This window comes from Vidua chalybeata, chromosome 6 (genome assembly GCF_026979565.1).
Source record: "Vidua chalybeata isolate OUT-0048 chromosome 6, bVidCha1 merged haplotype, whole genome shotgun sequence".
In the NCBI taxonomy this organism is placed as follows: Eukaryota; Metazoa; Chordata; class Aves; order Passeriformes; family Viduidae; genus Vidua; species Vidua chalybeata.
This window is the reverse complement of record NC_071535.1, coordinates 32,631,183-32,657,560: the sequence shown is the minus strand read 5'-3', so window position 1 is coordinate 32,657,560 and position 26,378 is coordinate 32,631,183. Positions and strand designations below refer to the sequence as shown.

General features: G+C 36.3%; 1 protein-coding gene across 20 annotated transcripts in view; it reads right to left on the bottom strand.

Annotated features, from left to right (window-relative positions):
• The window catches only part of GPHN (gephyrin), a 275,204-nt gene that overhangs the window by 166,126 nt on the left and 82,700 nt on the right, over nucleotides 1-26,378 (bottom strand). For all 20 annotated transcript variants that reach the window (XM_053945523.1, XM_053945528.1, XM_053945527.1 and 17 more), the window contains exon 2: nucleotides 24,257-24,335. In XM_053945523.1, the coding sequence (XP_053801498.1) occupies nucleotides 24,257-24,335 (79 nt within the window). The remainder of the gene's footprint in view (nucleotides 1-24,256; nucleotides 24,336-26,378) is intronic.

The following is a 26,378-nucleotide window of genomic DNA, read 5'->3' as shown; positions in this document are numbered from 1 at the left end:
CACAGAAGAGAAAACTACATCCAAGTTAAGGAAAGTTGAAAACCAGGAAGAACTGTGCTCAAATGGAGGCAAGAAACCATGAACCACAGCTCAAACGAAAAGTAAATTCATGGCAAAACTAAAAGATAAATAAATTTACATTGTTACATTAATAAATTTACTCTGTTACATTATTTTAACAAGCTGACCTGTTTGCTATCTATTTGTGTTACTTCTCAAATAGAGCAAATTGGACTTCTGGCTGATTTTCCCCTGTGCCCTCTATATATTCATGCTCGGACAGTCTCACTGGAGTATTATTGCAGAGTAACACTGGAGTATTATTCCATTTTGTGCACTTGGACTGAATCCATACGGGTCAGCTTTTATAATTTGAATTCTGACCAAAGTTATGAACACAACCTTTATATACAGTTCCACATGAAGGGACTGCCATGAGAAGCTGCGCTATTGATTCATCTGTTAACTTAATAAATGAGTCATATCAAATGCAATGAAGTAAATTTTCTAAAAATAGCTTGTAGCCAGCTTGGCTGCTATCATCTGCTGAATTTCTCCAACGCCACTTTAATTAACATTAATCTTTCTTCAGATAGATCACTGTCTAAACAATATCAAGTTGTCACTAAGCCTCCCAATGAAACTCTCCATCTTTTAATGAAAGCAAAACTCAAAAATCCTCCACTTGGCTTTTATTTTCCAGATCCATCTCACAAATATATTTGTTACCTGCCATCAGGATATTCTGTCTTTTGACTGATTTATAAACTAAGCAGATTATTCAAGAGAGACTGTTCTTGGGAGCAGATCAAATGCCTGGGAGCCAGACTGGCTCTTTCTAATTCTACGGGCATGCTCATTTTATCACAGGCTACTGGATGAATACTTGCTCCAATACTTTGCTCCTGCCAGAACAAACTGACCAGGTCAGCATTCTTAGCCCACTTGTCTGGACTACCTTGATGTTATCCCCCATGATATCAACAAATCAGCTGGCCTTGGATCCTCACAAAGTATTCCAAGGAAAGAGGTAGCAGGATTTGAAAGCATTTGAAAGCTTTTTCTCCACTACCTGTAGGATACATTAAAAGCAGAGAGAGAGCTCCTTTAATTGATAACTAGTTTCTATTGACCTTTGAGAAATTGCTAAAGCACCCTGAGGGAGGTAGTAAGAAGGCTGCTATTCTGGGCTCCCTTCCTACACAACAGAACACTGGCAGCTACGGCGAGCTGGGCTGCAGCTCCTGTCGCTGGCTGCTCGCCAGCAACGACCCGTGCAAAACAGCTTCCAGAGAGGATCCTGATGACAGCTTTGTGTACTCAAAGGTATTAAATTATGTGATGAAGATCCACCCCAGGTTTATTGTTTCTTTTTGGGGTGTTATTATTATTGTTGTTATTATTATTATTTTAATGGATTCAATAATTAGATCCTTGAAAACTTACTTCCCTCCTCCCCCAGTCTTAGGCTAACTTCAACATGCTGTAGAGAAAAATATCACAGAAATCAAATTATTGCAGACATGCCCTGTGTCAGTTCATGTCTCTCATGAACAACAGCTCTGAGATTAAGACATCAATTTACAGGATTCTCTTTCTGCCTCACCATGTCCCAAAGATTCCTTGCCCACACAAAAAAAGGAGAAGGGGGAAGGGATTAACCCAAAAGTTTTTATTCCCTACCATATCACTGTTTTAAGGGTAACTAGTATACCACATTTTCTGCTGCTTTCAGGCTTTTTTTTTTCCCCAAGAAAAGCAACAAACAACATGAAAATATTTTTAAGGAGGAAAGCCATATTATTTTTCTCTTCGACCCTTCCAAGTTGTTTTGTTTTTTCTTTTTTTTTTTTACTATAGGAAAAGCAAGACTAAGTCAGAAGAGGCTAATTTTTCAGACACTGCTGGCAGAAAAATATTGTCACCTCAACAACTGGAAAAGAATAGAACAAGAGTCTTTGTCCTCAACATATATCAGAAACTAAGGATGAGGTCATATGTAGGTCATCTGGCAATCACAGGACCAGGAACCATTCTTCCCTTCCAGCAGAATTAGAGTGACTTGATTTAATTCTGGGGAGGAAAGTTGGAACTGTTATAAAGTATATGAATCTAAAATACACACCTCTGTGTAGCTATCCAGGCCCACATGAGTTCAGAGCTTAGTGTAGTTCTCTAGGAAGTGACTGAGCTTTACATCAGCACATGGGGCACATCCTTGTATGACAGTTTGGGGTAACACTGCTGTCAGCCTGAGACAGATCTATAGGTGGACTGCCTCCTCTTGAAAACGTTTATCAGTTTGCTTAGTGCCTGTTAAAGGCACACCACGGGAGGGGGAAGGCACTATCACCAAGAAGTTTTGGGCTTGCAGGCACTATCACCCAAAACAAACAAATTGGATGAAGAGAACACTTAGAATACACTCAGAATACATAGTTTTCAGTGGTGCAATTTTTTTTTTTTTTCATCTCAGCATGGGGAAATGCATTCTGTGCAAAATCAGGAGGACTGCCAAGCTTCCATGAGAAGCAAAAACTATTTAAGTTTCAATTTTTACTAAACTAATTAATTAATAATTGCTCAAAAGTCCTATCATCAATACTTACTTGCTTAGTGGCAAGAATTTGAAGCATACAAATACTTTAATACTTTTGAATAAAATGAAATTAAATATAAACAATATGGATATTTATAACATCAGGCTTCTTTTTAGGATTTTAGCATTTAACTAGTAAATAAATACTTCATCATTTGTAATAGACTAATTCCACCAGATTATAGCAACTGAAATGGTCTGAGAATAATGTACTGAAGACTAATTCTGCACTTAGAATTTTCATTAGAGATTCAAAATTTTATTTATAATTAAAACTGACTTATAAAGTCTTCCCAAATGTTAGTAGAATCTAAAACCACTCTTGCCATGTGGACCAACAGCAAAAGAGCCCACTTCCATGCAGGATGCATGCATGTTTATAGTGCAAAGGAATGATTGTACTATGCTCCGTCTGATTGGTAATCTAAATATGGAAATCATACATTAAATCAAACAGACAGAAATGTCAGCTAGACTTAAGTAAAAATGTGTTCAGTGACTTTGAAAGTTCCCACCGGGGCATCAGATGCTTGACCAGCCAGCTCATTAAACAACATGAGCAAGATTCAAAATTTCCTGAGAGAAAAAATATGCAGAAGCAGACAAAAATCATTATCACAAAACTACTAAAACTCTCCCCATTTAGACAAAGAAATATATATATAATATCCATTTTGGGATTTAGTCAGTAGACTAAGGACTCTAAAATACTGCATAAAAAGAGATATTTATAGTAAATGCCAAGACAACACTATACATTGGTCTTACTTTGTCCTGTAGGAAAAACCATTGTAGGGCAATGTATCTGCATTTTTGCCCAGCAAGTAGATACCCAAGAGAGATACAGAGCATTTGCATATATATTGCTGGCAATTGCCTGTCAGAAAATCCTCACCAACCTCAACTGAAAGCAAAAATTATGGGTGCTGGAGAGTGATGCTGGAGAGTGACCTTTTGCCTACCTTGGAAGGCACTGCAAATTAAAGGATTTAGGCGATATGATAAGGATTGCAATGATCCACCTGGAAATGAAAGACTTCACTGGTAAATTACCATAGCAGCTTGTAGAAAACCTATACAGGAAGATAAAGCTATTTTTGCTGACACTCCTGTCATTGCAGTTGAGCTCTGTTTGCTCCTAACCAAATGCAAAAGAGACCATCTGAATCAAATATTAAGAAGATTCTTCCTATGAGAATAAGTTGACCAACAACTAGTAGAAACCATAAAGTTAATTTTTGTAGAAATTAACATTGCCTACCTCCCCTACAGACTTATCCAAAAGGAAAAGAATTTTAAAAATATGGCACTTCCCCACAAACCCCTCAGGCTTTTTCCATTTATATGGTGCTCACATTCCACTACAATACTATAATTTTCTTTCCAGCAACTCTAGTGCATATTTTCTCTTCCATTTTTAGACACTCGAGCATGCGAACATGCTTGTGAAGCATGGTTAGACACACAAAGTCCATGTGCCAGTTTATGCCAAGGTGAAAAAAATTAAGTGTTTATTCTAAAGAAAGGAAGTCTGAGATACGTAAAACCAGGAAATGGGACCCGCAACAGAGGAACACTTGATGTTGGAGAACAGGCTGGAATGAATTGCAGACCACAGGTTCAAAAGTGCAGTCACAGTATTTTCTATGATTAGGCAAAAAGACATCCAGAAAACATCATCATTCCAAAAAACAAACAAACAAACAAAAAAAAAAAAACCAAAAAAAACACCAAACCAAAACAACAAAAAAATACAAAAAAAAAAAACAAAACAACACCAAAAAGCCCCCCCCCCCCAAAAAAAAAAAAAAAAAAAAAAAACCAAAACAACAAAAAAAAACCAGTAATAATTGAAGGCAAGAGCAGGATGATTCAAACTTGGAATGAATAAAATGTGGAGAATATGTGAGTCTAGACTGAAATTTTTCTTTACAATTTAAATCGCAGGGCTTATGGACCACCACCAGAGCTTTTAAATAACTTGTTTTAAAAAAGAAAACCCTAAATCCCACAATACTGAAATTACAAGAATGTGAGAGGAGTCTCAGAGACAAGCAGCATCCAGAAAGGCTAATAAACTTATTCACACAATATTTCCTCTTCTGGAAGCTCCAACACCTTACTTTGCTCCACCACATTTCAGAGAGATGTTAAGTATGAGTATGATCCAGCATACAACTAGTGGCAGTCTTGCTATATCTATATTTCTCCAGACATTAAAACCAGAAGTAGAATTTGCTGGTTTTCTTTTTTCTTCATACATTAGTGTGTTCACATATATATACATATATTGCCCTATGTGGCCTAAATTAGTGAATTAATTCTGTTTAAAATAGTAATCTGACTCAAGGGGAGTTTTCTTAGTGTATGCTCTGAGCTGGGAATGTGAAAGGGAAAAAGAAAAATCTGTTTAGCCACAGAATGGAGTCACAGGAATAAAACACCACCACATTTGATCTGTCTTCTTACCTAGAAGGAACTTTCTATAGACAAATAGTATTACTGACAATGCTGCAAGTGAGATTTTATTGCATGTCTCACATAGTTATCTCCATTCCAGATAACTTACAGTTACTTTTGACGTCATCATCATCCATATTTTATAGTTGCTTAGAAAATATCTGTATGTATCTGTTCAAATTCAAGATACTGAAAAGCACTTCTTTGTTATTCATATATTATTGGCTGTGGGTTTTTAGAACTAATTTTTGTTTTCTGTAGTTGTCACTCCCTTTTTCTTTGCATCTGATCATTTAAATGTCAACAAAACATTTCTAGATGAATTTAAAAACCACTTGATGTATTGTCTCTGCTATTCATGCCACAACATATTACAACCTGACTCTTTCATTATTCAGAAACATGGGAGGCTGGGGACACGTGGATCTTGGACAACTTAAGAAGGCTTTGATTAAATGCATTCAAGCATTTTGTTCCATTAAGGTCCCAAAAATAATTTCTACTTTTAATTTTTAAATAGCTTGCACAAACATAAACCATTGGCAAAATGTAACTATTTACTCCTCCTTACTTGCAGCTTTAACTTACCTTGTAAGTCCCTAACAGCTATGTTCTCCTTCCATCTAGTCTGTACAATATTCTCTTAAAAGCAAAAATAATAGTTAGCTAAAACAATCCCCTCTGGTTCCATCTTCCGAAGCCCTTCTCTGTTTTTATTGCTTCCCCTATAAATAAGACTTCAAGAGGAGACTGCAAGGTTACTGAGTACACCACAGCACTATCACATTCCTGTGGGTGACGGTGACCATCACATGCCCCATAACTTCAACATGCCTCCAGCAACTCCTGAGCTGAAGAACACGGATAAGGCAGAGATTTCTCTCTTCCTCAGTTTCTGTCCCAACACAGGAGTTGCAACAGATAAGGTGAATCCTGGAGCTTAGATTTCTGTAAAATAAGTAACTTCCTTGAGCACTGGCATGTTTATTCCATGTCAGGGAGGCCTAGTAAATTTATCTAGATAAATATGGCAAAAGTGATGGGAGGTGGGTATCTTATCCAAAGCAGAGATTTAGTCTAGAAGTCTCTGCCACTTATCAGTGTATTTGGAAATTATAATCCCGTAGAGGTTTAAACACAAAAAATTAAAGCAGTAGGGATCTTTCACTTGCCAGCATGTCTGTGTTGGTGTCTCTTTTCTCACAATCAATTTCATGTATCTGGAGAACAGTCTTGAAAAATGTTTGACTGCAATGCCACCAGTAAGTACCACAGACAGTTTAGATGTGTTCCTGGGCATCTGAAAGAGCCACTATGCAAACTATATCATAGAATCACATAGGAAAAGATGAAGCACCATGGGTTTTGCTTAGACTATGCACACAGAACCACATTATATTAATTGAAAGGCTGAATTCCTGACTAGCAATAGGCAAACGACTAAGGTGACCAACACTAACATTGCATACTACTTGCCAAGCCATGGTGCAGAAAGGAAATCAGAGATGGTTAGGGCAAGTCTACCTGCAAACTGGGAATGAGGACTGCACAGTGTATGCATGACTCTCATGGATAATGATATAAAAAACTTGATGTTTGTGTACAGAGATAGCTGGGCTTTATGAATAAACCACTGTAAGAAACTGCAATGTTTCTTGCCCAATCACAATTTACTATTTTACTCCAAACAAGCAATTATTAGTATGAAACCTGACTTTTCCTTCCAGAATTAGCAATAAACACCGTCACTCTTCAGACAGTAACAGTAATATCCAAAAAAGCTAGTTACAAAAGCCCAGAAATAATCTCAGTCTATACTGAAATGAGTTTAAGTGATACCCAAACTTAGGAATCAAGCTAAACTGCAGCATTGCATTAAGAAAGAACATTTAAAGAACTGATAGAAAAAAAACACTACCGATAATGCCAGTACAATATATTTTAGTAGTTTAACCTCTGGTTAAACTGCAAGATCATATTATGCTGGCAATGCCATACTATAATTGCTTTACAAAGTTTTGTTCTATTTTGGAATTGCCTTCATGATCAAAGAGCTTAGAGGTAGGTGGGTGGTGCCATCAGGTCAAGCAATGGAAGACTCTCTTTCATTTGAAACATAAAAGATGGATCTAGAAAGCTAGTGGAACAAAGACCATTTACAAATTAAAAGAAAACTCCAGATTTTGTATCTTATAACTATTCCCCCTCCCCTCCCTCCAGCAAAATATCATGGGTAGATTTTACTAGATTATTTTAACATAAACTATATTGTCAGCTCTATTTTCATCCAAAACATGTCAGAACAAGTAGTGATGCTATCCCTCCACAACAGCAGTCAATGCTTTAGCTCCTATTTCCTCCAGCCACATCACCTGACTTTAAATGCTCACTGATGCATAACCTGACCCTAGATAAGTGTCAAGATACATTTCATTGCTTCAGTGCCTCTATACCTTAAGCTGCTAAGAAGGCATGCTTCTCCAAATTCAGCAGTGTTCTTCATAGCTGAGAAACATGATTGCCTAGTACACATTTAGCCGGCTTCATAAATCAGAAAATAATTATAATAAATGGCTTTTTAAAAAAAAACAGACTTCTCATGCTCTGAAGCTTAGATTACAGATGTTTTAGGATGAAAACCAGAATATCCTCTTTCATCTTACTTAAGGAAAATAAATACACAGTAGAAGCATTCCCTCACTGATTCACCTTGGCAAGTCTTACATAGTAATTTGTCCAAAATCCACTTGCACTGAATTCAAAACAATATTTAATGAATAAACTGTTTAAAAATAAAAGAAAGTCGAAGTTGAGTACCTGATACCTAAAAATGTCCATTCCAAGGTTACCTTTCTGTCACATCTATTGATTAGCTCACAGTTCAGCTGATCTTTACTTCACAGTGGCCAGATCTTTACAGTGAAGCACAGTGACTCCACTTGTGCCACATATGCCATTACAACAAAAAAACTCCACAGATAGAGTGGAGTTAAATTTCTCTTTGAGTTTACATTGATAAAATCATACAGTATTGTAGCATTTTGGGCATTTCTACTCTTGCCCCAGCTCAGTTTCATCCTCAGAACTGCTCTGATCCATACATGAGCAAAACATAGAAGAAAAAACAGAACAAAAAAGTTTCCGAAGTATTTTCTTTCCCCCAGTCTTTCCCCCTTCTAAAATTAGCTGAGTAAGTAGCTATAATACAGAAATATTTCAGGGAGAGCTTTCATATTATTGGAGAATTCTCTTCCACAGAGCAATTCAATCCATGACACAGTTTTGCATTAAATTGCATTAAAGAAAGTATAAGGCACTAAAAGTCTTCTGATTTTGCAATAAAATAAAATAATAACCCTAACTCTGAACAATTGTTATTGACAGATACTTGAATGATGCATCATAATGCAAGCTTGCGACTTGTTTTTTAAAATGTTTACTACCTCTTCTGACAGAATTCTCAGAGCTTTTATTAACAACTGAACTATTAAACATAGGAGATGAAGGAAGAAAAAAATAAACCAACCAAAACCTTGGATCCATTTGTTATTTTCAGGGAGCTATACCAGCATCCCACATAAGATCACAGCCAACTCTGTACCACAGTGAGAGTGGCACTGAGCCACAGCTAATAAACCATGCTGAGAGGAACAGCATGTTGGCTTGCACTCAGCACTGTGCTACAGACATCTCTCTTACAACCAGCCAGCTGAGTACTCACTTGTCCTTATTTGTCAAAAGCTATTAGCAAGGGAATAGGTAAATTACATTAATTACATAATTTAAATATAAAATGTATAAAATATGTTGCATGTTATAACAGCGTAATTAGAAACAGTGCATTGCTCCATGAGAATGATACAACAGAATAGTTCTTAGTAGCACATATAACTCATTTATACACATTTGAGATCTTTCAAATTAAAATTGGGAAAGAGCTACTTGACAAATTTCCAGTGACTTTTTTCACTTAAATACATAATGCAATTTAAACTAAAATAGTTGTGCATCATAAAATTTTATCAAAGTTCCTTAGTGAAAGGTTTTATAAACACTTTGACATGAAATCAAATATTCAATTTTTTTTGTTTGCCAGTTTCATTTCATGTTCAACATTTCACTCGCTTTTACCGGCCAAGTACAAAATATTTATTGATTAGTTCATCTGCTTTCCTCTTCCTCATGGACTTGCTTATGTTTTTTCAGTATTTTTTAGCTCCACTTGATCACAGGGCATATCAAATTTAACTTAAGTTATCCATTCAGTATTCTCCCTTAATTCACACCCACAACCATCCCACTATTAGACTTTTTATTAATTGCAGTTGTAAACAAACACTTGTCTTATTTCATTACATAGCTTTCCTTTTACAAATTAACCGACAGTTCCATCAGAAAAAGTTTTATTTTCTACTGCCTGAAAACATGATCTATAGCTGTGAAACAGACTATTTAGAAAGGGTCTTGATTATTAGATTCTGTTGAGAATAATTCATTTTTAGCAATTTTACCAAGACCAGTTTCTTGCCTCTGCTCAGCACAAAACCCTCCAAATCTTAATTTTCCTTTTCTCAAGGCTGAGTAACATACAGTACATCACTTTCCTGCAGTATTATTAGATTTTCCTCCTGTAACTAGCTACTGCAGAAGATAGCTTATTTGATCCTGTAAAGATGCTGACCTGCTGCAGAACTGAACACAGGATCAACACAGGCTAATGATCAATAATTTCAGTTAGCATTTTCTTCCATGGGTTTTAAAAGGAAGCAACAACAGAAACAGCTGTAAAACCTGAATACTGCAGATGTATTTGAATGTCTTATTTCATCATTCACTCCTGTTCCAGAATAAGAGAATGTCAAAACATTTTCTGATAAAGTCTCTCCTCAAGAGTAGCTTCTGCTGAGATAGAAAGGACATAAGCCAGCATGGAGTCCAACTTTGCTGAAGGAAGGGACATAATTTCTGGAAGCAGTCAAATATGTACAAGCCTCCTTTTCATAAGGCTGTCAGTGGTCTGATCCTTTGCATTACTCAGTATTCCTGTGTCTTAAGAAGTACACATTGCTTTGTGCCACTGTAATTGTAGAAACTACAGATGCCTACCTCTTTGTGGATATACTTACAGTCACAGTTCTTGTCCAAATACATTGAGTTTCAAAACTTGCCCCAATGAGCCCGAATAATTTCTTACCAATGTTTACTGATGTTTCATTTACCTCCTCTTTCTTCTCCAGTGATGATTCCAACATAATCTTTCTGTAAACTGAATACAATTACAGAGGACAGGGCAACACAAAAGCTTGCTATTAGGGTAGCTAATAATCTGGGAATCTAACTTGTTAAAAATATTCAGCTAGTGTCCTGTCCTATGCAGAAGAACAGAAATAGTACAAAGAAACCATCATTTCATATGCCAAAGTAGCACCAAAAATTCATGGTCTTGAGATGGCTCTGTATATATAGACCACTGCCTTAAATTAAGAGGAAAATTGGGGGAGAGACTGACAGAACGAAAAGATGTAAAGAATGAAGATTCCTCTGATAAATAAAGGAACACTTTAATAATTTAATTAATAAACTCTTATTTGAGAGCTGTTTTTCCACATAACATAAGGTTTTGTACAGGAACAGTTCTAATAGTCTGAAGTTAAAGGGTATTTAAGACCTTGTTAAAAATGGAGGCTTAAATCAGTTCTTTGTTGGGGAATGAAAGTGATTGCTAAGATGACCCTGAAACAAATTTTAAGACAAGTTATTGCTGCATTAGAGAAATAATAAGAAGAAAGCATTTCTAAGTACTGCTAACTTTGCACAGATTATCGTTATCCCTTCACACTGAGTCAGTATATTAAGCTATGCAGAAATACCCAAGCAGGCAAGCTAGTGAAAAGTTTAGATAATGGTAACAGTGTGTGACTGAAATCAAAAGCTATGACAAAACCTTTCTGGAAAGGTTATAGTTAGTAATACAAGAATACTATCTGACTATCAAAAATAGCTTGTGTATATACATGCTGCAGTCATCACACTGCTCATGTTTATTTCCTCATGCACACAATGAAAATAATAGTAGCAAATCAAAGACAATGAAACACATGACTGAGGAAAAAAGAGTTCCAATCCAATGAAAATTTTATCTTATATTTGAGGACTTGAGCATCATAAACATTCATAAACTAAAAAAAAAAAAAAAAAAGGCAAATACTTTAGTTTAGCATATATAATAAATTAGCTAAAAAGATTAAAAGGCTTAAGACTGCAGATGGCAGGACAAGAGAAACTCCTGAAGGAAGAAAGAAAAAAACATCTTCCTAAACGTAGAACTCACTGCTATCACTGGGATTTCTGAATAAAACCTTGAGCTGATAATCTCTTTTTCTACTAGATTTGGGGGCATTTTTGTTTCACATATTTATCTCCAAAATGTCCTGCTCAACCATGCAGGCTGAAGCAGAGACACTTCTCAAAGGCATTTGAAACACAAGCAAAAAGGGAAGATGTTTTCTCAATTCTGACTTTTTAAAAACACACATCCCAAAATACTTTACTAACACAAAACTGAATTTTTGCATAAATGCAAAATATTAGAATTAAAAATATAAAATTGTTTTGAAATCTCCAACTCTTTACAAGCTCATCTATTACTAATGCCTGTATAATCATTAGCAAATAATGAAGTACACAGAAACACTCCACCTATTTGAACACAAAGATTATCTTTAAATCTTACTCAGCTTTTGGTCACAAATTCATTCCTTGAGGATGTATTTTTAAGGTTGCTAGCTTTTGAAAAAACAATACAGAGCATACTGTTAAAAATATGAATTAGTCTGTGAAATGTGTTGCTTCATCACAGGCAGAATTGCCCTTGAAAAGCTATTTGCCTAAGGCTCATGGCAGGCAGCATTCCTTCTTAAGCCAGGGAGAAGTAGCAAAAAAACTAAAAATAACTGGATTTCTTTGCATTTTTCTAGAAAATTCCTGTTTTTAGAAGGGATTCAATGCTGAAAGATTCTGAAAAAAAAATGCATTTTAACGTAAACTGTACTAAAAACACAGTCTAAATATAGTAACATTCTTATAGAATTAAAATAATTTATTGTAACTCTACTTATTTTAGCTTTGAAAGTAAAGTTTCTGAGAGCCATTTTAGATGGATTTTGAGTAAGGGTATTGTAGCTTGGTGGAAAGCAAATTTTGCACTTATCCAGACAAAACCAAGATGATCCACCTGCATATGGGGAAGAGTGGATAAGCATCACCCCATTTGGGATGAGCATTTTCTGGGTTTTGTTGCTTATTCTATGAAAACTTATCTTAAGAGTTTTAATGTTTCAAGAATATTCAAAACTCAAGTGCCTCCTGAAATTTTTCTTTATGGTTTGGACTTCGCAAAAGAAACCTGAAATACGATAGGCTAATACTCCTGAAGCCTCTGATCTTCCCCTGAAATTCATGCATGTTTAGATGTAGATGAGGTTCTAAACTGTACAAAACTATTATGATAGGTTGAATTAAAACTTTTTCAAATCTTGCTCCCTAATTTTCACAGCATTGCAAATGCAGTAGAGTAGGCACAATACAGAGTTTTCTGAACAAAATGCCAACGGTGCGGGTACAACTAGAGCTCCAGGCACAAAATGGACACAACAGCTGCTCGTGGTACCACACACTGCTTCTCAGTCCTGAATCCTGCAGCCATCCCAGAACTAGAGTGGTAAAAGTCTCTCAGCCACGTTACTCTCTGTTCTCTTTTTCTGGATGTGAAAACCAAAACAAAATTACATATTAGTGTATTTCCTGAATTGTTTGCAATCTGTGTAGTGAATGGCTTTCCTGACTCTGTTAGAACAGTGGTTTTTTATGTTAGCAAAAAAAGGAAAGAATACATTAAAGGTTATCTTTATGTGAACCTTTTGGGAAAATGGAACACAGTAGACTAAAAATCACCACCTTGTAAGTAATAATTATATCCTTTGTTAAAATGGAGAAGACGTTCCAATCATGCATTCCCACATTTAATAGTTCCTCCATGACCTATTTTGGTTTTGAACACTTGCCACTGAGCATTTCCACACACTATACTAAGCTATAGAGCACATGAACTGCATAGAATGCTTGTGACAATGAGAAAAATACTGAATGAAGAGGGGTTGAGGAAAAAAAAGAACCTGAATGTACATTTTCAAAACAGATGTTACAATCATGTCAGTCAACTGACACTCACTCCAGAGCAACCTGTATTTTCTAAATCAATCATCTATCTGAAAATGACACCAATAACAAATTTCAAAAGGATACACTGTATTTCCAACCACAAATACAGACAAGATACATTCTTGTATCCGATACCAAATAATGAATAAAGAATAGAATTTTAATAGAATAAGAATTTCTCCTTATTAGACTATAAGGAAAGGGATGAAAATGGAGGTAAGAAGGAAGATGCTGTAGTTAAAGAAGGACCAAAAAGCTAAGAACAGAATTAAGTAAGGGTATAAAGGGAAGCATTTACTGCTGTAATATAACTGTGTTTCTTTGACATAGTGTGTGGAAAATCACTAGGGATAATTTTTCAACCCTTAATATGTCAGTTTTGAGCTCAATGCTATCTTAATCTATAATAAAATACTTAAGTCCTGGTTAAACTCTTGTGATGTTTAAATGGTAGCATGCATAAAGGGAAAAAGAGTAAGTGAAGAATCCATGGTAAAATTCAAGCTGTAGCAAAAGTGAGAAAAGCATACATTAAAAACCCACAAGATTTACTGTAGGATAGCTATACTTTTCTTTCTTAAGCCACCATCTGTAGAGATTTCTGTTATACACTACTAAAATGTGATTTTATAGGAGTCCCCCAGAAAAAGTTATGGCAGGACAATTCTAATTAAGAAAGCAATCTCAAACTGAAATGCAGTGAATAACATTGCATAAAAGCACAAACAGATCTGTGCATAGCAATTTTGTGTTTATCAGTGTCAGAATCATTCCTAAGATGTGCAGCAATGGCTTCCTTTACATCTCTATTCTATTAAAATATTTCAGTAGCAGATCATGCAATCCCCGTGCTAACCTAATCTATACTGCAAATAGGCACACAAATTTCAGAGAGGCCTTCTCTAAATAAGGCATTCTTTCAAGTAGTTATAGCTTAGACAAAAAGTAGCCTCTTATACAAAGAGAATCATGTCCAGGGGTTGGCTCACAATCACTTTTCAGAGCAGTTCAGAAGATCCCTTAGTAATTTTTAATAGTGAGATTAGAGGAGAGCAATTTTCTATCATGTAGTAAATTACCAAAAGCTGTGTTGAGATGGTTTTGTTCCTCCATTTCTGTGAGTTCCAAATTTCAGTTTAGCCATGTCAGGGAAGCCTGTTCTACTTCGAAGGACAAGTGTTTGCTCACACAATAGAAAAATTTTCAAGTTTGTGAGTGCTCCACTCTTTGTATTAAAGTACTACTCCTGAAAGAAGTATGTAAAAATTGCCATAATAGCTCAGTCTAAATGTGCACATAAGTCAGTATGATGGTTTTGGTGCTAAGAAACAAATGCTTAGGGAATAAACACACGACACAGAACATGATTTCTTTCCTGGTACACACTTAACACCTCTTGCTGCCTTCAGTTCAGGAGATTTCCTGACCTAGATGCTGCATGCAATTAATTGGCTTTAACAGCCACAGTAGGTCTATCAGCCTAATTCCTTTATTTGTATCTATCATTCATACTCCAGGCTTCCATGTGATGTTACATCAATTATGAAACATCCAGTTCTGCCACACTTGTACAAGTATGTACATTTATTAATTTTAAACCTGCTGCTCGATTTTTTCCTGTCACAATTTCTGATCTGTGAAAAACAGTGAATAATTGCCTCTGACTTTTTTTTTAATGCTATTCATTCTGTATACCTCCACCATATGTTGTTTCTTTGTTGAAGTGAAAAACTCTAGCCTATTTAATTTCTTTGTGTGGAAGCTGTTCCAAATCTCTGCTTAACCTTATCATCCATATCATACCCCCACTAGAAGTTAATAAAGTAGTCAGGATTTAAGCACATCTGAGGTTTATAGTCATATAAATAGGTCTTCTGTTTGGTACTTGATTTTTTTAGAAAGTACTTAAAAAAAAAAAATTCTGAGTACACAGAAACACACTTAATGCACTATGAAGTATTAAGAGAATCCTTTCAGAGCATTATCTTAAAAAATGCAGTTTAAGCTAAGATCAGCACTGGACTATATCTTACCTGTAGATACACAAAAAAAATATTTTTCATAGTGTAGACACTATGAGAAGACAACCCCCTTTACATACCCAGAAAATAACAGAATCTAAATAGAAATCACTGAAGTTTGAAAGAATTAAGTCAGGTGAAGTCAGGTTAGCTGAGATTTGGATGAAGTCTGGAGGTGGCAAATAGGCTAGAAGAAGCTGTTTGAGTTTTGAGAGTGGAAAGCTGACAAAAATAGCAAATGCCATGAAAAGACCCCTCCAAAAGAAGCCTGGAGTTAAAAGACCAAGGCAAGATTAGGTCATCAAGAGAAGACTAGAGAATGCAACTAGAAGCTGTGGTGGATTTGGGTTGGATGAGAAGACAAAATGTCAGAGAGGTGTACAGCACAATCCCTTAAGGAAATCCCTATCATTACACATTAAGCTTTTAAAAATAATTTGGACTGTTGTTTTAAAAAATAGAATATTGACCAGGAAGCTGAGCTGCTATGCCATTATATTCCAAAGCAAATGACAGGCTATAAAATTATATTCAATCAAATGAACATTTTACATTCTACTACTGTCTATTCTTATTAATTATTAGTGCAAATGATTAGAGAAATAAGTCTTCTGGTACTTAATTCTGAGACTATGACAGTACTTGGTACATTCTCAATTTTCCTACTTCTTCTGTAAAAGTCATTCTGGTCTGGTCCTGCATATACCCAAACACACAGGAAGCTTGTCTATATTCCTTCGAAATGCAAAAAAAAAGTAACTACAAAAATTATTTACATTTTTTTTTTTAATTACAAAAAGTATTACAATTGTAGTATTACTCGTATGTGACCTAAATCTGATTGGGATGGAGTTGTCTTTCTCCGCAGCAGGTGGCTGCACCAGAATTGCTGTGTTTTGGATTTGTGACTGAACTGCACTGATAACACACCAATGTTTTCACTGCGGTTGAACAGTGCTTGTAAAACATCAAGACCTTTTCTTTCCCTGCTCTGCCACCCCAGCAAGTAAGGCTGGGGATAGGAAAGAGCTGGGAGAGAGCACAGCCAGCACTGCTGACCAAAGGGATATTCCATACCTTAACATTGTGCTCAGCAATAAATGCTCAAGGAAAGGAGGAGGAAGGGGTGTAACATCAGACACTACAGTATTTGTCTTCCCAGGCAATTCTTGTGTGTGCTGAGGCCTGGCTTCCCAGAAATTGGCAAAGCATCTGACTGCTGATGGGAAGTATTAAGGCTCTTTCTTGTACAACTTGAGAACAGAAGTCATTAAGACAACAGGATTTAAAAATTGCATTTGTAAAAAATTTTTTTTTTTAATTGGAAGTTAGAAGCATGAATTTGAAGTTAGAAGTAGAGTGGGCAATTTTCAAATGAAGGTTTAAAACAAACATAGAAATAACTTTTAATAAACTGTGATACTGGCGAGACTGAAACTTGATCAAGATTTCTGAACCTGTGTCCTGTGTATTTCTTTTCAGCCATCAGAGAGCAAACATAATGAAACAGAGAAGGAAGGGCATAGCTTTTCTTTTGAAACCTTAAAAAAATTTGTAACATTTTCATTTCTTTTCCTAAATGAAAATTTAAGTATGTTTAATAATAACAACAACAAGCCTTAAATCTGAAAATGAAGGATCTAGTAAATCTCCATGACCAATGAAGAGGTTTCTTATTCCAACAAACATGATATATCCTTACAGATCCTATAAGCAGAGAAAATACCTAAACTTGTTTAGCTAGAGAAACATCATATATCCATGCTATAGATCCCATACGTAGAGAAAATCCCTAAACTTGTTCAGATAGAGGTTCCTAGCTAACAAGCTTGAGGCAGTGAATCCCTGCAACACAGAGAAGTACAGTACTTAATTCTGAAACTTTTACTAGAACTGAAGAGAGAGATGGAAGACCCAAGATGCAGCTGCCATGCAAACAACCAACCCTCTCCCGTCAACAATACTTATCAGCCCCGACCCAGCTCTGGGGCTGCACAGCCTTTAGTTTTAGAGCAACTTATGCAGTTTCTTGATTAGCTCATGAACTTCTTAATTGCAGGCTACCACAGGGCATTCCAAGAGCAAGAAGAAGAAATTTCCTTCTAAGAATTTGGTAACTGTATGATAAGAGAAGACATGTTTGTTCTAAATGTAACTACTATTGGTAGATAAAGCTGACACAGAGCTTTAGAGAGGTTTACAGGAGACTGCTTTGGGCCAAGATGTAAAAATCATTTGAGTTGAAAGGTACTAAGTGCTTAAAAAAGACATTTTCTTATATTCTGCTTTGCAGAGTGTGCTGCTATGGGTTTGCTTCAGACAGATGAAGTTGTTCTTATAGGTTTATGAGTCATTAAGCTTAAACAGCCAAAGGACACACGCAATATTAGCCATTTTTGCTAGAAACTGCCAAGGAATCTCGTAGGTTGAGAATTCTTTTTCTTGAAGTGCAAGAACCAGAGAAAACATTTAAGGACTTGTTCATATGACTGGAGGTAAAAAAAAATTGGCAAACGAACAAGATACATTTGTGTGATACATTTGATGGAGGCTGGTTGGACTACAGAGAAGCCAAGCGGTGAAACTGGCTGGAGAAGAAACTCTGGCCACTCAAGGTCTTAAGCATGTTTTAATTATCTTGATGGAAAGGCAAATAAAATTTTTTAAGGCACACAAAAGCTCTGCTTGCAGTTGAAGCAGATAAAGGTATATCTCAATCTTCTAGATCAATCAGAAACTATAAAGACAGCACGAAGCCAATTTTATGTATATCAACTCTTAAGAAGTACTTATTAGATTAGACTCATCCTCATGAATTCCTTTATGCAGTTCTCAGAACTTTGGAAGTTTGTCAAGTACAACTTTTTCACTAGATTCAATGCTTAAAATAGGCAGCATTTCTGTAATGCCTAACATTGCTTTTCTGCATAATAGTCTGGGCTACCACAGACAGCTCTCCAGCCATCCTAATAAAGATAACCTGATAAAATCACTCCATGCCACAGATGAGCTCAGGAGGCAAGAGAAGCAGAGAAGTATTTTTGTAAGCCTATTAGGGAAAACATGCTAATACAGTCAACAAATGGACAAACAACTGAGCATGAACTCCCACTAAAAGGTTGCTGCACAACAAGGTAACTGTGGATAGAATTACCAAATAAATGTTTCCTCTCTATACAGCATTACTGAGACCAGTAGCTAAATAAAAGAAAAAGGCATGACATTAATATACTGTAACAGGCATTGAAAAACTAGAAAGGCTGCACAAAGGAGAGAGGGTGTGAACTGGTATCCTCATAACACTGAATTTGTAACCTTCAGCAAGACAGAATACGACACTGGCTTTCAAAGGATGAGCAAATCATAGAAAGTATAAGCTACAATACTTCTAGTTTTTCTCAAAAAGGGCTAGACAGATTCCTCCATGTGAAGATGGAAACTGAAGTTTTACATCCACAGACTTAACAGTGCATTTATCAAGTCTTCAATCACAGAATAGCTAAGGCTGGAAGGGACCACAGTGGGTCATCTTAAGAGCACATTGCATGGGATTGCATCCAGAATTCAACCCAGCACTCCAGGTGAGGCTCACCAGGGCTGAGCAGAGGGGCAGGATCCCCTCCCTTGACCTGCTGGCCATGCCCTTCCTAATGCAGCTCAGGATCCCATTGGCCCTCTTGGCCACAAGGACACACTGCTGGCTCAGGGACAGTTTGCTGTCCACCAGGACCCCCAGGCCCTTCTCCACAGAGCTGCTTCCCAGCAGCTCAGCCCTCAGTCTGGCCTGGGCCATGGGGTTATTCCTGCCCAGCTGCAGGACCCTGCACTTGCCTTTGCTGAATCTCAGGCAGTTCTTCTCTGCCCATCTCTCCAGCCTGCTGAGGTCCTTCTGAAGGGCTGCACAGCCCTCTGGGCTATCAGTCACTGCTCCCAGCTTTGTGTCATCAGTGACCTTGCTGAAGAAGGATCTGCCCTTCATCCAAGAAATTGATGAATTAAGGTAAAGAATTATGGGCCCAGCACTGGCCCTTAGAAGACACCACCAGTGATAGCCTTCACCTAGACCCTGTGCCACTGATTATAACCCTCTGGGATCTGCCACTCGGGCAGTTCTCAATTCACCTCAATGTCCACTCATCCAGCCCACATTTCCTGAGGAAATTGCCTATAAGGATGCTGTGAGAGACAGTGCCAAAAGCCTTGCTGAACTCAAAGCAGACAATATCCACTGCTGCTCCCTCATCCATCCAGGTATTTGTTTCATCCTATAGTATATCTTATGTACCTAGTAAGACTTAAAAAAACCCTAGAGCTCCTCAAGGATTTCTTTATTGTCATCAGTCCTTAAGTGACAAATTCTAAGGACCTCACCACTTCTTCCCAGAAGAATTACCTAGCACCTCCTTGTAAGGCTGTAAAATACAATAAGGGATAAAGATGACTTCTGTGAGATTTCTATCTCCTGTCATGGAAAAAATGGAACTCAGAATTAATCCACAAGTTTCTTACTAATAGGTCTATTACCATTTTGGTTGTCTTTCTAATGAGATTACTTGGAGGGTAAATAACATTTTCTTCTCTGTAGTACACACTCATTAAAACAAGTTCTAATTTCCTGTCAAAAGTTACCTGTTCTTACATTTTATATTTATCTACTCTCATAGTCAGTCTGAAGGAGACATGAAACACAGTTTAGATGTGATGTGATTTTGCCTAGAAAGAAGTTATTCAGAATCTCTTGGATATTGTTCAACGCAAAGAAGCTCTGAAGATGTTTCCAAAACAAATGCATCAGTGATTATCTGCAGCTGCAGCTACTGAATTGCACAGAAATATTAAAAGGATCCTCTTTTCTGTTTAGACAAGTATTTTATAAACTTTTTGTCTATATACAGGCTAGAGCTGAAAGAAACATCTTATAAAGTGACACTAAGAACTAAAACTTCAGAATCTCTATACATAGAGCTTCTGCTTGAAGTAGGTGGACCTATATACCTAACAATCTAATGATCTGATGGTTCACTCTTCAGGTGTATTTAAGTAACTTCCACTGAGAAAAGAAAAGCAGTAGTAGAAATCTCAGAAGAAGGTTCAGGTGATAAACGTATTTCATTATATCTCATATATCATTATACCCATTTCTCTCCTGAGCACAGATTGGCTGTTGAGGGTGGAAAAGGACAGGAAGACAGAGGAGTGCAGACCATTCAGTCTGCTCATGAGCAAGGGGTCAAGTGAACTGATCAATATGTTTAACTTTCCTTAAGCACCAGCCTTTTGCCTTGCTAAAGAGCCTCAAAGATCTCCCCACAAAAGCAGAACTTTGCTAGCATCTTAAGCTATTTCACTGTATTTTACTTCAGCTGAATAAAGTCTGAACCATCATCTAAGAACCAGCAGCCTAGTTCCTCCAATTGCACCTGCTCGCTGCAGCTCTGCTGTTTAGGACAATGAATGGAAAAATACCTATAGTCTTCTCATGGAGAATAATCTCCTCTGTAGAGTGAAACATTTTAAATATCTGTTATGAGTTACTGGAATGGTAGGCAGGGCATCATCTAAACCAAATCATGGGATTTGAATATTCATAGTCACATTAAGTTACCTTTATAGGAACCAAATTAAGTTCCATCTGTTTTTTGGTCATATTAATTACACAGAAGACAAACCAGAATGCATACATTTTCACAGAAGAAAAGGAAAAAGAAAAAAGGGAGGAAAAAAAAATAGGTTTGCCCTTCCAGCTCTCTACACTTACACTGGATCAAATACGTAAGATTAAAATCTGCAGAACTCTCCCTGACATTCTTAGCTATAGAATCCAGTTTTTTCACCAAATGACATTTAGCATTTCTTCAAACTATCCAATCAATGTTGTCTACTATAAACTGAACTAATTCTTTCTCACTAGGCAAACAGAACAAACCTTTCAATAATCTTTTATATACTGTAGAACACTCATACTTTCTCTCTTGACACTGTTTCTTCAATTAATTAACCTGCTATGCACTGCATTTTCTGTCTTCACCTCTTTCTTTTATTCTACACACCTCTGGATCTCTGAGTTTGGTGTCCAAAACAGGACACTGTATATAGCAGACATATCCCTGAGCTCCAGGGAAACCAATCTAGCTGAAGACATCCCTGCTCACTGTAGGAAGTGACCTTTAAAGGACCTTTCCAACCCAAACTACTCTATGATTATCTGCAATGAATAAAAAACAGCACTTAACTCTCAAACCACTTTTACAGGTGAACTACGGTCAACTTTTTGTGGAAATTAAATTTTTCTCTATTTAACCACTAAATGAAATTTAAGTTTAAAGTTGTTGCATGCTTCCTTCTCCAACAATCTATAACTCCTCACTTCAGGTTTATTTGATATGCTTGGTGTTTGGGTTTTTTTTTCCTTTAGCAGAATTTTCATTTTTATTGACACACAGTAAATTTTGAGCTAATCCCATGCAAGCATAGGTGATCTAACTATTGATTTGAGCAGCAGAGCTTTTATTAGCACTGCTGAGAGAACTGAAAGCAGATTAAGTTTACAGTTCTGCTCCAGCTGGGAAATCACCTGGGGAAAAAAGGCTACTCTGACAATTAGGCATATTCTATATAAATCAAACATCAATGAAAAAAACCAACAATGCTGTCTATTTTATAGAGTTTAATTTCAAGGTAAAGACACACTTTCAGCTGTCAAAAAAAAAAAAAAAGGCCTTTTGCAATAACAAAAGAGAAGTTGTCTGTTGCAGAGCCAAGAATGGCAAACTAAGAGGGACACAGCCATTTGCAGAGAAAACATGAGAATTTTTAATGTAAATCTAATGTTTGTGTTTGAGATTATAAAGAAAAAGAGGCAATGCATCTACAGTCAGCACAAATGAGCACTAAAGAAATCCTAAAGTCTAAATATTAAATGGGTAAGAGGATTAATCAAATGCTATTTTATGATTCCAGGTATTATTACAAGCATCAATCATAGCCAAATAGGCATAAGATTTTAATTAAACTTTATTCTTTATTTGAAAAAAAAAATTAAAACATTTCTTTGTCTGGCACTGCCATGCTTCATCCCAATACTGTCCTTTGCATAACAAAGAATTCAGACCCCACAGGACCTTAAGAGTCACCTACAGAAGGCTGGATTGAGCAATATTACCTTAGATGGTTTCTTCATTTTGGAGATTCACTCACACTATTACACATTTTGCAAGAACTCTTAATAGGTGCTCAGTCATAAAACAGCAAGAATATTGATTTGGAAAGACAAACCCAAGTCTATAAACTCCTATCATTCAGCAGGAAGAGGACACTTTCCTTGCACTGTAATCTGTCATATAGCAAATTATCTTAAGCAGCCCTTGAAATCTAACATGTACTGAGACTTTATTCAGTCTTTCAAAATGACAAAAATGGCTACATTGTTGTCACTTGTGCTTCTTACGCTATAAGAAACAGAAATCCATTTAATTTCTTTTGAACATTACAATAATTTATTACAATACTCTTCATGTGAGTTATGGTCAAGGAAGAAAATAAAACGATTCCTTCACTTCTGGTAAAAAAATACAGAAAAGAATCAGTCTACAACAAAGGCAATTCAACTTTCTAAGAGTAAACTCAAGAGGTGCAAGCCCAAAAGTACGTGTAGCACATAAGCCTACCTGCAGCTGCAAAACCCACATACAATTCTAAAGCAAACAAATGAAAAAGAATCAACAAAGCCAACCAATCAAAGATACGCAAAAAAAAAATACCATTCAACAGAAAAATTCTGAAAATTAAGACCTTTAAAATAGCCTTGACTTCAACACTTAAACAGTAACTATTAAAAATTTATCTATTGCAGTCACTCTACGTATCAAGCAACAATTATACTTGCCCCTTGTACCTTTATAATTTCAGATGTATAAATCATCAGTTGCATACACTATGTCAAAATTGCCCAAGAATGCATGTACCCATGCATTTATGGCATTTACCTGTAGCAACATGACAAAATAAATTCTGCATCTACCTAATTACTATAAATCCCTGTAACTGAAATAACATGCCAAATGCACCTTATTTTTTACTACTTCTTATTCATTACTGAAAAATCCGCTCTTTCAGCAGCAAGGACCATCACATTAGAGCTCACAGTGGAATGCACTGTCATTCATGTTAAAAAGATGCAAATTTTTTTCTCTTTTTTCTTTCCCTCATAGCAAGTGGCACACTCACACACTAGCAAGAACATTTTCAGCTAGTACTAAAGTTAACAGATGAGAAAAAACCCCATGAACAAAAAAACCCACAAACACAAAACTGAATTACAAAGTCTGATACAATTTCAAGTCAGGCTCAAAGCTCATTAAATTGAATTTGATTTTGGAGAAAGATACAATACTGAGATAAAGACCAGCAGTCTTGAGATGAAGCAAAATTTAGACCACGTGCATACATACTTAAGTTGAAACAGCTAGTAGAGGAAGAAACATATTAGCTGTATAAAATCAGATGCAAAGAAAACAGATTCTAGATTAAGGTCATTGACAATAACAATTATCCAGTAATATTCTAATTTATATGCAATTCCTGCTTAAAAAAAGAGGGGCAACAATGAGCATACAAGTCCACTATAGAAATACTAGCATGCACAATCTGTTACCTCTGATGACTCTCAAACCATTTACTGTATGTGCTCTCTGGATGTTACTTCAGAATTATATTACAAACAAGGTGGTTTGAATAATACTGGCTTGTATTAAAGACTAACAAGTCTTAAATACAACTTGCTTGTATCTTGTAACTTGCTTTAATCTAACTTGCTTGTATTAAAGACTAACAAGCATAAACCACTAAAGCATTATGTGTACTTCATCATACTACTTCTTTATATAATTACAAAACTACTCACAAGGATATCAGGAAGAAGCTTTTCTTTGCTTAGCAATAAGAGCCAGATACTCACAAAGAAGGGTCTTGGACCAGATCTTTAAGGTTTATCCCACTACGATCCTCGGCAAGGTTCCTGAAGCAACTGTCACTCACTAAAAAAAATAGAAATAAAATTAAAACAAAACAAAATAAAACAAACAAAATAAAATAGGAAAAAAAGTGTTGGAAGTTTAAGAATGGAACACAGATATTTTGATTAACTAAAAATACTTTTTGGCGTTGGGTGGAATTTGAACAATCATACATAAAGTCTGATTTTCATTGAGGTTCCACCTAATTCAAAGATAAGTCAACTCAACGGAAAGTGCAAAACACTGTATCACAGCTTATGCAGAAATAAACTGCACAAATTTCAGGTGGTGTCCACCTGGAGCCACAGGAAATCTCAAACACATCGATGCACAGGTATACACTTATCCATACATTTAACAGGAGAGTCTTTAATCATGATACTATAATAATATTCAATATACTTAATCAGAAACAGTGAGAGCTGTTATGTATTTAAGTTCATAGTTATTCATGAGTTAGCAAAAATGTTTAATATGAGCAATAACCAAAACAAGTAATTAAGAGCAAAAATTTATTCAAGTAACTTATAAAATGCATGTAAAGCAGCTAGTTACTGTAATAACTGAAATTACAGTAAATATCACAGAAGTTTTAAAGAGTATTAGCGTGCTTTCATTTTCTTCACTAATTAAAAGAAAAAAAAAATTAGAAGAGATCTAACCTCAAACTCCAAATTTGTTCTCTAGGCTAAGTCTCTCAGCATATGTACTCCGATCCTAAAAGTCATCTCATTTCTCTTAAATAACACCACAGTCAGTTTAAAAGGCAGAAAAAGAGTAGCGGTACAAATACTTTTAGAACAACACAGTATCAGTTTAAAGGATTTAGTCATTTCTGACTACAGCAAACTTTCTGAAGGACACACAGGGTGTCATATGGAAAAATCAGTGTAAAGATCTATCTCCCTTAATGGGCAAGGTAATCTGTGAGACAAAGTTTATGAAGAAATGCATTATTGCACATCTTCCAGCACAGAATACAGCCTCACATTTGATTAACAAGGATGTGTTTAAATCACTGCAAAAGCAAGTGTTCCTACTTCTTTCTCTGTAAATGCAAATTACTCTCTTTAATTTACATCTCTAAGTATTCATGTGCATCACCAGCACCAAGAAAATGCAAATCATTCCCAAAATACATTGTTTTCACAGATTACAACACATACAGTGACAGACCTACCTAACATACTACAAAACTGCAAAGTGTTTCTACTAGTACCTCTCATTGGCAATGCATCTCACAAGCGTGAAACCTGTTAAGTCTGCTGGGAAGGACAAGTATTGGAGGAAAGCACCCCAGAAGAGGTTGGTGTAGCTGATGAAACAGGTAGTAGCCCTGGCCCTCAGACAAAGCCTGACAGTTTATGACTGTGAGAGAGGTATTTGTCAAGTGTTAAAATCACTCACCTCAACACTGTAATAACCAAAAGCTATCCTAAGCTTCTCTCCCCCACTGTCTCTGAAAACAGTACCTAACAATTGCCTGCTGCACACAGCCCCCGAAAGCCCTCAGTCTTTCACAAGGAGTCTCTTGTCTTTGAGGTACTTGTCTCAGAGCTTCATTTTAAACAACTACCTCTGCTAACTAAGCCTGGGCTCTCAGCTTGTTCCTCCCATAACAACTTAATCATTGCCTGTATAACAAACTGAAAGTTACCTGTACTGAGCTCACAAGCACTTCCCCCACCACCAGGGAAGCTCTGAGTGAGCAGCTTGAGCCTTTGGGAATTTTGCATTTCCATCCCCACCTATTCCACTGAACCCAAGGCCCTTGAGTGGATCTCTTAATTCTTCAGTTAAAGGAGCAATTCCAAGATCAGCAGATCCACAAACAACTACATGTTAGATTTTACGGGAGAAAAAAATCCCACCTACATTGATATTTGATAGTTTATATTTGCTTCTTGTCAAGTTTGGCAACAAAACAGCAAATAGAACATTTTACCTACAGTCCTGTCATAAATTCTACACCAACAGTGTACCAACATATCTCCTATGCTAACACAATACATCATGAATGAAAATTGTGCTCAACACTGTTTTTTCACTACTGACAAATCAAAC